Source organism: Rhinoderma darwinii, chromosome 10 (genome assembly GCF_050947455.1).
Source record: "Rhinoderma darwinii isolate aRhiDar2 chromosome 10, aRhiDar2.hap1, whole genome shotgun sequence".
Taxonomy (NCBI): domain Eukaryota; kingdom Metazoa; phylum Chordata; class Amphibia; order Anura; family Rhinodermatidae; genus Rhinoderma; species Rhinoderma darwinii.
In genome coordinates, this window is record NC_134696.1 from 33,141,894 (window position 1) to 33,154,063 (window position 12,170).

The 12,170-nt window shown below is 40.0% G+C and overlaps 1 protein-coding gene across 14 annotated transcripts in view; it reads left to right on the forward strand.

The window, feature by feature from the left end:
* The window catches only part of AGRN (agrin), a 380,231-nt gene that overhangs the window by 179,503 nt on the left and 188,558 nt on the right, over positions 1-12,170 (forward strand). For 9 of the 14 annotated variants that reach the window (XM_075839715.1, XM_075839712.1, XM_075839714.1 and 6 more), the window contains one exon: positions 7,104-7,121. The exons of the other annotated variants lie outside the window; for them this stretch is intronic. In XM_075839715.1, the coding sequence (XP_075695830.1) occupies positions 7,104-7,121 (18 nt within the window). The remainder of the gene's footprint in view (positions 1-7,103; positions 7,122-12,170) is intronic. 14 annotated transcript variants of the gene reach the window in all.

Consider the following 12,170-nt stretch of genomic DNA (forward strand, 5'->3'; position numbering starts at 1 on the left):
GATCTATTTCCAGCATTTTTTTCTCTTAATGTTGATGATTATGGCAACAGTTAATGAAAGCTCAAAATTTAGTGTCTCAGAAAATTATCAGCATCTCCATAAAGATTGTGAGCAGAGGAAAGCATGAAGTACTCTAAAATTGACTCTGGACTTGATATAACAGAGTGGACCAACACTGCTGCTCAATGTCCAAAGTCCTGTTTTCAGATGAAAGTAAATTTTGCATTTCATTTGGAAATCTCGGTCCCAGAGTCTGGAGGAACAGTGGAGAGGTGTCAATCCAAGTTGCTTGCGGTCCAGTGTGAAGTTTCCACAGTCAGTGATGGTTTGGGGGCCATGTCATCTGCTGGCGTTGGTCCACTGTGTTATATCAAGTCCAGAGTCAGCGCAGCGTCTAGCAGGACATTTTAGAGCACTTCATGGTTCCCTCTGCTGACAAGCTTTATAGAGATGCTGATTACATTTTCCAGCAGGACTTGGCACCTGCCCACACTGCCAAAAGTACCAATACCTGGTGTAATAACCACAGTATCACTGCACTTGATTGGCCAGCAAACTCGCCCGACCTAAACCCCATAGAGAATCTATAGGGTATTGTCAAGAGGAAGATGAGACACCAGACCCAACAATGCAGACGAGCTGAAGGCCGCTATCAAAGCAACCTGGGCTTCCATAACACCTCAGCAGTGCCACAGGCTGATCGCCTCCATGCCACGCCGCATTGATAACACCTCAGCAGTGCCACAGGCTGATCGCCTCCATGCCACGCCGCATTGATAACACCTCAGCAGTGCCACAGGCTGATCACCCCCATGCCACGCCGCATTGATAACACCTCAGCAGTGCCACAGGCTGATCGCCTCCATGCCACGCCGCATTGATAACACCTCAGCAGTGCCACAGGCTGATCACCCCCATGCCACGCCGCATTGATAACACCTCAGCAGTGCCACAGGCTGATCACCCCCATGCCACGCCGCATTGATAACACCTCAGCAGTGCCACAGGCTGATCGCCTCCATGCCACGCCGCATTGATAACACCTCAGCAGTGCCACAGGCTGATCGCCTCCATGCCACGCCGCATTGATAACACCTCAGCAGTGCCACAGGCTGATCGCCCCCATGCCACGCCGCATTGATAACACCTCAGCAGTGCCACAGGCTGATCGCCCCCATGCCACGCCGCATTGATAACACCTCAGCAGTGCCACAGGCTGATCGCCTCCATGCCACGCCGCATTGATAACACCTCAGCAGTGCCACAGGCTGATCGCCTCCATGCCACGCCGCATTGATAACACCTCAGCAGTGCCACAGGCTGATCGCCCCATGCCACGCCGCATTGATGCAGTAATTAATACAAAAGGAGCCCCGACCAAGTATTGAGGGCATATACTGGACATGCTTTTCAGTAGGCCAAAATTTCGGTATTAAAAATCATTTTTTAAATTGATCTTATATAATATTTTAATTTTCTGAGACACTAAATTTTGGGTTTTCATTAACTGTTACCATAATCATCAACATTAAGAGAAAAAAATGCTGGAAATAGATCACTCTGTGTGTAATAAATCTATATAATGTATGAGTTTCACCTTTTGAATCGAATTACTGAAATTAACTTTTTGATGATCTAATTCATTGAGAAGGATGTGTGTGCGTGTGTGTGTGTATATATATATATATATATATATATATATATCTCAACTCAACTCAATGTGTCAACGTAGCCAAAAGTTAAAGGGCTTGTCCTATCAGGACTTCCACTGACCATATGCCCTAATAATTGAGGGGACTAGAGTAGAGCGCTGCTGATAAGGAGGGGAGACTCGGGCCACCCATATATTGCATAGACTGCCATACATCTGCTTTAAATAATTGGTCTATTGGTTGTTACAAATAGTTTGGGTACAATAAAAGCAAACATTATTGTTCCAAGGCTCGTCGTTGTATTATTGTAACCATTATAAGTTCCATTGTTATGTTCTTTTGTCATTTCACTCATTGCTAATCAATTATGATGTGTATAATGACCCACTTAATGGATTCAAGGGAAAGCCAATAATAGAACATACTGTACGCGGGCAGGTTGTCGTGCGTCAAAAATTGGACTGACCATTTTACATAGAGATGAACGCACCATTAGCTTATATTATAGCTTCAAATCACACAGTGTTAATTACAGGTCATTTACAGGCACCAGAGAAGGAAGAATTCCGCTTATGTACTGGGTTTAACAGGTAGAGACAATGGTTGTGTGCTAATTACATGACAATAATTTCCATAAATTTTCCTTACCATGATTTCTTGCTCGTTCATTTTCTCTATTGAACATACCTGTCAGATTTTGCAATTATTTAGATTTCAGACCGATACATCTCTGGAGAGATGACCCTACGCTCATCTATAGACCATCCTGTAAACTGAACTTTAGCAACCAGTGTCAGGCAGCTGCATAGATAGGCATAACAAGAACGTGTTGGTTTTTTTTTTCTCCCTTCTAATCTTTTTTTTTTTTTTTTTCTTTATTCCTCTTTGGATATAAGTTTTACATATAATTATGATACATTATGGCTATATTATAGAATTTGGGTGTATCTGATTGCTAATGACAGAATAAATAAGATTTTTATTTTAGAAGAAATAAGGTGGAAAAAAAGAGTTTTGTCTCCTCACGCACAATGCAGTTTCCATAACGTAGTTCTTAATTTACCTAGCACATTTTAAAGCTGTTTTCCAGTCATAAGTCGTTGCTGGCCTATCCTCAGGATAGGTCATCAATACCTAATCCGTGGGGGTTTGACTCTCTGTATCCCAGTCGGTCAGCTGTTTTGTAGGGGCCGCTGCTTCCCCTTTATTCCTTACCGGCTTGTACTGTAAATCGCCAACACTTGTAGTGGCGGTTCACAGTATTAAAGCCTTCTCCCATTCACTTGAATAGGAGAAAGCAGTGATACTATGACGTGCCACGACAAGTGTGTCGCGATTTACAGTATGAGCAAGTAAGAAATGAAGGGGAAGCAACGCACGCATGAGTTCAGCGACCCCTTCAAAACAGCTGATCTTTAGGGGTGCCGAGAGTCCCCACCTTTTAGATATTTTCCCCTTCTATTAGATATCCTGAGGATAGGCATCAATATCTTATGACTGGAAAACCTCTTTAACTTTACAGGAAATATGACTTTGTGAACATATCTCCCTTATGAAGGTATGGTGATACCTGTGCAGGACAAGTGCTTGAAAGGTGGAAAAATATAAAAGTTTGGAATCACACGTGGCAGATTTTGTTGTAGAAATTTCTGCTACTGAAAATCATCTCCATTCATCTAAATGGAACTTGCAGAAGTCTATGCACCGGCTGCAGAAACAACTCTATTCAGATGAATGAATGGAACAGATTTTTCACTCGCAGAAATTTCTGCAAAAAAATCTGCCAACTGCGACTTCACCCTAAAACTCGTAGAATTCAGATTTAAGAGTTGGGGAAATCCAGATATAACTTGGATTTTTCTTTTGTACTTGTTTTGTTATTCTCCCCCATTGATCTAAGCTTGAGTTGAGGGTAAATCCAGAGAGATGTAGAATATTTGAAATAACTGGAAATTTGGAAAATTAAACCATGTAAGTTTTAATTTGTAACCAGGGCGTTTCCAAAAATTTACATTAATTTCTGAGGATATATTTCAAGTTTAGACCCATCCTCTGCATTTTATTCCCTCCTGCCTCCAGTGGGATCACCATAAAACCACGGCTGCTAAATCTTCCTCTCCGCCAGCCTCTCACATTTCCACTTTAGCTGAATCATCTCTGTTTACCTTCTTCTACGGCAGAGTCTTAGCCCTTGTACTTCCTTCTCTTCTGGTTCACCGCTGGCAATGTGCTCATTGATTCTCATCTCTAATGCATTAGTAATGCGTTTTACATTGACCTTCACATGAGTTGACAGTAAAAGTAGACACAGGTGGAAAACAAGCTACCTGCGGATTCCTAAATCTCCTTATAGACTACTGTTATTTGTAAATTAATACCGGCTAACCTCTTGATTGCTGCAAGCTGATTTCTTTTTTTTCTTTTTTAGGTAAAAAAGGGTAGCCTTACAATAATAATTAATACCCTGTAAATGCACATAAAGTTATAGTGAGACCAATGGTAGGCTCTGTACCCTTTGATAAATGAATTAATTATATGTTATATATATTTGTCCTTGTTGCAGTTATATTGTTTGGTCCTTTTATTTTTATAGCTACTTACCTGGCCAGAGCATCCCTTAGTGGACCCATCACATACCTCATGATTCACGCCACATAGCTCCGGCCAATTACTGCTGTTTTTCCCATAAATATTCTGTAATTACTATTGATCCCTTTAGAACTGGTTATTAAGTCATATTGAATTAGGCATCCGTCAGTATAGATATTCGACATGGGCATTTAAGAAAATGCATAGGATGCCGGCGTATATAAAGACAAATCAGCTGTGTCTTTTTCTAACTAGGGCAATAATGTGATTGGTTTCCGAAGGTCTCAGCAGTTGTTTTTTGTGAAAATTGTTAATAGTGGTTTGGGCACCGCAGCCATACCAGTATATAATTCCTAGAGATGTGCAAACCAATAATAGTACATTTTTAGTCTGGATTTGAATATGGGAACAGCCAACAGAATCGCCACCTATGACCTGTCGAATGTTATGAGTAACATATAAATTGAATCCCCCAAATAGAGGACCACTGTAAATGATATATTCCCCACAATTTCTGTTATGGATGAAAGCCTCTAGCAGGAAATTATTACCTATCCTGCTATTTTCTGCCTCTATCCTCTCAGACACTGAATGCAATAAACAGTAAAATAAAATGTATACCTAATATTTTTTTCTCTAGCATTATGGATTGGCAACCATATTCTGCTGCAAAGAACAGATGGTGGAAGTGCTGATAACGTGACGGCAATATGAGCTAACATTTCTGTAATTTAGAAGGCGATCAGGCTGGTTTCCACAGAACATGGAGATCCCAGTGGTCACCTGGTGGCCCAAACTATTGCCAGGCAGCTGATTAAACTCAGAGCTTGTAGTGACTATTCACCAGAGGTTTCCTTTTAGGTATCCTAATAGGATTTACCCACTGGAGCAGTCCGAACTTCATGTGGTTCAAGCGTTCCCCACAGACCTGCCATTAGACACAAACCTTTTATAAGGGGTTTTCTGGTGTAACTTCAAATACCCTATTAAAGAAATATGATATAATAGAGGGTGGCCCTCAATTCAGGACTTTCTTCTATTAACTAGAGTGTAGAACAGGTACAAAGAGTGTCTGTCTCTGGAGGACCTTGTATGTCTATTCTTTACATGACCAGCTTATTTATGTAAATAGGATCTGTGTAATACCTCATCTTCCCTGTGGTGGCACTGTAGGGGAATCAAACACTTGCTGAAGGATTCTCCTACAGATTACAGCTGATATCTGGAGGCCCAGCAGCTGGACAGCCTGTGATCAGTTTATATTCAGGGGACCCTTCTAATTTAAAGGGACAAGAGATCCCCCCTAATAGAGGTTTACTAAGTGCCAGTGCAGGGAATGGACATGTGTTTTTTCAGCCGTACTAACTATGTAACTATATACATTAGAACCCTCCTACGGCAAACAGGAACATTATAGCAACTACAGAAATATACTACAGATTATATTTGGCTATGTCTATTTTAGCAATTTTTAATATAATCTATGAAGATGTGGAGCTCCACTTTAATGTCTTGTCATAATCACAAGGGGACTTATACTTCTGAGTGACAAACGGTGACTGAAGAACGTTTAACAAGTGTTTTGCTGGATTTTTTTTGTCCATTGCTTATCATACCGGTGACTTTAGTAATGTTTCATCACTTAGGATACAGCAATGTACCTTTTTCCGTAGCTCTAAACCGCCACTATCAAGGCTTAGTCGCTGGCATTGTTGCCCATGAGGCATTAGAACAGTATTTGATGTTGGTTTGGGTACCTTTCCATGTTTTTAAAATAAGACTGTGTTGCATTTTCTTCCAGCTTGTTTTATCCTGGAATCAGAGAACAGGTTCTTTCACGTGTTCCTAATCCTCAATCTCTGAGCTTGCTGTACTTTTCTTTGTCCCAGTTTCCCTGTTGGAGGTGGTTTTGAATTGGTAGAAGTGGCTGTGCGAGTGTTGCTGGAGTATAATTGTAAAGCACTTGTGCATTGTAAAGTGCCATATAACATTGTACTGTAATTACAAGGATGTCACAATGGAATATTGACTATGTATCAAAGACATCTCGTGTCAGCTGTTATTCATTTCAACTTGTTTCCTCTCTATCTTTCCTCTGCCGTTTAGGACTACTGCAAAACAGAATTTTGTTTTTGGATTGACAGACGTGAAGGGCTCGGGAACAAAATAATATTATGTAGTTGATAGCTTGAGCCTGTTCATTAAATCGATTTTAGGTGCGTGTGCGTGCGTGTGTGTGTGTGTGTGTGTGTGTGTGTGTGTACACATATATATATTATACACACACAGACATATATATTATACACACAGACACATATATATATACATACACACACACACACACACACATATATATATACATATATATATATGTGTGTGTGTATGTATGTGTATATATATATGTGTGTGTGTGTGTGTGTGTGTGTATGTATATATACGTGTGTGTGTGTGTGTGTGTGTGTGTGTGTGTGTGTGTGTGTGTGTGTGTGTGTATATATATATGTGTCTGTGTGTGTATAATATATATATATATATATACACTGTACCTTCAGGATTCATGCCATAATATGCCTTGTTCAAACCATACCAGTGGATGGAGCTGATCCTAACAATGAAGAAGCATATGTTATATGAAAGACTAGGACACCTCTATATTTCTATTCACGTGTATTCGCTTGAGGTTCTCCTTTAGAGTCTGATATTTTCATGAAATTTTTTATAATTGAAGTAATATAATTTTCACCTTTACTGTAATTACAATTGAGAAAAATGTATAGATCTATTGGAATGATATCTGCATTTTTTATTATATACAACTCATATTATATGAATAAATATTAATTATATCTTATTTCTAAAAAGCTGCAGTGGAAGGTCCAGGTAAGATGGATTAGTATATTTTTCTTTAATGCATCAATTATGACTGAACTTGCTTGCATGAAAACTGGTGGCAAAAACTGTTTCCAACCTTTGTATATTGGGAGATACGTTCATAGGAGAAAACCTGTTAGGGCATCAGGATCACAGTAGAACAAAGACCCTCTGTCACTACTTTATCATTGATCTGTGATCATGCATGCAATCCTGTATCCATAGCTTGTGATGGATGACACTCTATGGTGTACACATTTGGGTACTCATACAGATTCAGTACTTGGAGTAGATGTGGAATGAAAAATGGTGCACGTCATATTTATATAGAATATAGCCTTGTCTTAGTCTTAGCCTTGGTTAACTGTATTCTGTGTGTGGATGTGCCTTGTGCAACGTTCTCTAATCCAAAAACTGCTCGGTTAGGCTATGTGCACACATAGAGGATATGCTCTTTGCATATTTTTGTGCGGATTTCCCTGCAGAAAGCAGCAGAGTGTTTAAAAATATCCCCCAATATATTCTCCTCTCCTGGGGCTCCCGTGGCAACACTTTCCTGGTCCCCCACCAGTCTCTGTACACCAGACCTCCAGCGATGACTTGTCATCACGAGTGATCGCTGCTGGGTGAGATTGGCTATAGCGGTTTTGTGTCGACACGACATCGCTGAAGGATGAGTTTACAAAGACCATCAGGGGACCAGGGAAGCGTTTAGTGTTTTTTTGTGTGTTTTTAAACTCATTTTCAGCTTTTTGGACTTGTGAATTTCACTGCAGATCTTCAAGTAATCCGCAGTAAGATCTACAACAATAGTATTTGCTTGCGGACGACTTTTTCCTCATTCAATTAAATGAGCAAAATCCACAGCAAATCCGCTATGTGTGAACGTAGCCTCATGAAAACAAGTCAGACTAGGTGTTTATTGTAAAAGCATTTGCTACAGTGTGAAATCTTTCTTATTTTGCAACATTGTATGTATTATGCCTATGTGAATTTTGCTCTGACCGTTATATTCAAGCATAGATGTCATACTTGGTTTAAAGGGTAACTAAACGTTCAACAAACTTCTGACATGTCAGTTTTGATTGGTGGACATCCGAGCACTGGGACCCCCACCAATCGCTAAAATGAAACGGCAGAAGCACTCGTGTGAGAGCTGAGCCGCTTAGTTTCTGTTCAGCTTTTTCCAGAAAGCCGATGTAGCGGAGTACGGGCTCATAGACTTTCTATAGAGTCCGTACACCACTACATCATTTCCAGAAAAAGCCAAACAGACACGAAGCAGCTGAGCGCTGATACGAGTGCTTCTGCCGCTTCGTTTTAGCGATTGGTTGGGGTCTCAGTGCTCGGACCCCCACCAATCAAAACTTTCAACATTATATGCAACTTCTGCCCTTTATTGTAATGCTCTACAGTATATCAACTTCATGATTTATTTTGGGCAGGTATATGCCAACATATATATAACTTGCTCCAAATTATTGTACTTCGGAGCACTGGCATTTTCAAGTATGACACTGTCCAAAAAAATGTTCTGATAAAAAAAATCACAAAAAAAGTGCTCCAATATATCCACTATTGCACCATTTGTATTGCTCCAATTTATCTGAAATTAAAAATGAAGCAGCTTTGCAAACAGTCTTACTTAAAAATTATTCTACCATTTTATGTATACAGCTCCTATGCAGACCTATGTGTTTCCATGGTTTCAGACGGTGTAGTAGGATCCTGCAGTCAGGTGGTACTCCAGTTCCTCTCTGTCTGTAGGTTAATAAGAAAAGGGTGTGGAGGGAGTGGTATCTGGGTCGGACTAAACATCTATAGGAATGTGTTGCATCCACAAAATAATTGCTGCGATAATTTGCAGCTGGCGCCAGCTTCTTCTGATGATGTGCAACACTTGTGCAAATTTCTATGGACTATTATGGGGAGTTGTACATCTCCAATTGCATGGAAGTTGCATCCTGAGTTAGGTCATGTGACCTTGCATCACATACAAAAAGTCATCACATAATAAAACATTTTCTGTTGTAAAAAGTCTTCAGACTATTAAATGGTAAAGTCTTTTATACCCTGGTTACCGTGTGCCGATTTACAGTACAACAACATGTGAAAAGCATAATATAAAGTTGGCAGCGTTGTAGAGCAACGTGCCTCAAAGTGCCGAAGGGGAGAATCGGTTGGTTTATTTAGTTAATTAAAGCTACATGAAGCACAAAATGAATGGATGCATCAAGTACACTGCCACATGGACTCTATTTTAATTAGCATCAGCCTGTTGCTAAAAAGCAATAAGTCATGAAGAGTTAAAAAAAACTATGGTTTATGACCTACCCTGTTGGGATGGTGTTTGGCATTCATTAAATAAATTCTTGGCTGTTAAGGTGAATTGGAATGATACTACTGAGCCTATACGTCTTTGTCAATATGTCCTCTTCCTAAGTCCCCAGATAATAGGAATGTCCTGCAGTATAGTTTCCATTATGAAGGGAAGGTGATCTTGAGATGCCAACATTAAACATAATAGACCATCAAATAGTTTAACATTTTCTATAGTTCATAGTTCATAGTTTTCTTCCCAATATTACATGACTTCTAGATAAGACCGTATTATGATTCCATTAAATTCTGTACAAACATTATCTAACCAATGGTCATGCCCATACATCTACAGTCAACTCTACACCTATCAATCACTATATATACCCATATTCTAATTCTTCTACACCCTCTATAGGTATGCAACCAAGGGCATATGTACCATAGACACAGATTTTGTGGGTACTGTGGGCCCAGATCTGATTGACCACATTACTGGAAGATGGTTTGCAGCTGCTTAGTGCACCCTCTCCACATCTTTGCCAAAGAATAAGGGGGCGGCTAACCAAGAGCACCATTCCCCTAAATCTGCTCACACTGTAAACTTTCTACAGGTTTAGCTGCTATTGGGCTTGTTGACTTCATTATAGTGTTGCTTTAACTCTTTCCTTTCCCCAGTACTCAGCTTAAAGGAACCACTTGTCAAGGCTTACACTTCCCTACAAACCTACAAAAGATGGGTAGAAGGCAGAGTAAAGAAATAATGGAGGGGGTGATTGTTTTGTTACTGGGTGCTATGTGGAAGGGTGGAGATTCCAAAAAAACGACACTGCCTCGGTCAATATATTTACACACAATACTAGGGAAGAAAACATCATAATTACCCCCAGGTGAAGAAAAGCCTACATAAGCCTTTGAGTGTTGGCATTAGCCAATATTTGTAGAGGAGCCGTATCCCGTCTATGGGATGCACTCTCCTCTGTGCATGCCTCTGCATGTACCCTATGCCTTCCTAATTTTTTATGAGCAACCTAGTCTCAATTCTACTTATTTTATAGACCTGATCATCATGAAATGAAGGGTAGAAACTGTTTTGTACTGGTATATTTCCACACGAGTCAGTCTCCAGTATGTATACGTTTTTGTGAATGCCGATACCGTGCACAATAGGTGCAAATTGCTGTTTTTTCCATTGATAGCTTTCACTAGTCTCTATTCTCCATACTCTGTATGTTGCTACTTCTGCTTCAGTGACAATCATTCTGCTTGAAAGACACGTCTGCACGTGTCCTGATATCTTCATCTAGGACACCAAAGTCTTGTGCATTGTAAAAGATGAAGATATCCAACTAGTACTTAAGAGAACCTGTCACTGGATTTTCGGCACTTTACCCCCAGCATGTCTATATACAGCTGGGAAATAGCATCCTAAACGTGCCCCTATCAAAACTGTTTGTTTTAGCATTTTGCCTAAAAAGAAGTTATAATACAACATGCGCTGTATGTAAATGACCAGAAAAGAGTCTTGAGATGAGTCCGGGTGTACCGGCCCCAACTTTATCTTAGGACTGAGCGTGTGCAGGATGATGATAGACTCCTCTTTAGATTTTTCTCTGGTGATTTACATACAGGGCACACTATATTATAACTTCAGTTTAGACCACATGCTAAAATGGACAGTTTTGAGGGGGCATATCTAGGACGCTATTTGCCAGCATAACAACGTACTGGTGGATTAGTGCCCTAAAATCTAGCGACTGGTCCCTCTTTAAGCTAGCCATACACAATGTGACCGATAAATCGTACATTAGATTGTTCATATGAATGATCTGACAAACAACATGCCAGACTTAACTGGCAGATCAGAGACTTGTTTAAAAAAAAAAAAAAATTGTAAAACAAAAGCATGTAATCTAATTATAATGTAGAAATATAGAATTGGACGGTACAAAGATCTTTCTAGTGATCTTTTTATACAAGGGGGCATCCTCTACGTCTAGTGGAAAAAAGGTTTCATCATCATCATAGGCGGTGATTCTTTACTGTAAGAGCAGTGAGACTATGGAACTCTATGCCACATGATGCACTGATGCATAGAGCAAGTTCAAGAGGAGCCTGGATGCCTTTCTTAAAAGATATAATATTACAGGTTATGAGTACTAGATTCTGGAGACTGGATGTTGATCCCGGGATATATTCTGATTGCCATTTTTGGAGTCAGGGAGGAATTTTTTCCCCCATTATGGGGCAATTGGCACCCTCATCATAGGGATTTTTGCCTTCCTCTGGATCGATCTAGTAGGATTATAGATTGGACTTGATGGATCTGTGTCTCTTTTGTTAACCTTATCAACTATGTAAATTTGATATAAGATTTATTATAGTCTGGTTGTTTGGTCTGGGTTACACAAATCCATTACTGTCAATTTTTCGATAAAGTCTCCTGCATTGAAGGCACTTTCTCGACATTCTCAGTATTGAGATGTTGTATAATTGTTGGCATTTACCATAACGTTTTGCTTTGTGATTTTACTCACCTACCAATTTTTTTGTTCCTCCTCATTATTCTCTATACTAAAAACATATCCTTTCTTTCCCAATTCACCAGCAGCGGTCTGGTACTTCTAGAGAATGGATGCAGCCTTCCTAGGCAAGGGATCATAAACGCTGTTATCTCAGCGCTTGTAATGTGCCCTGTCACTCGCCCTCCCCTCTTCCAACCTTCTTATCCTGTTCAGG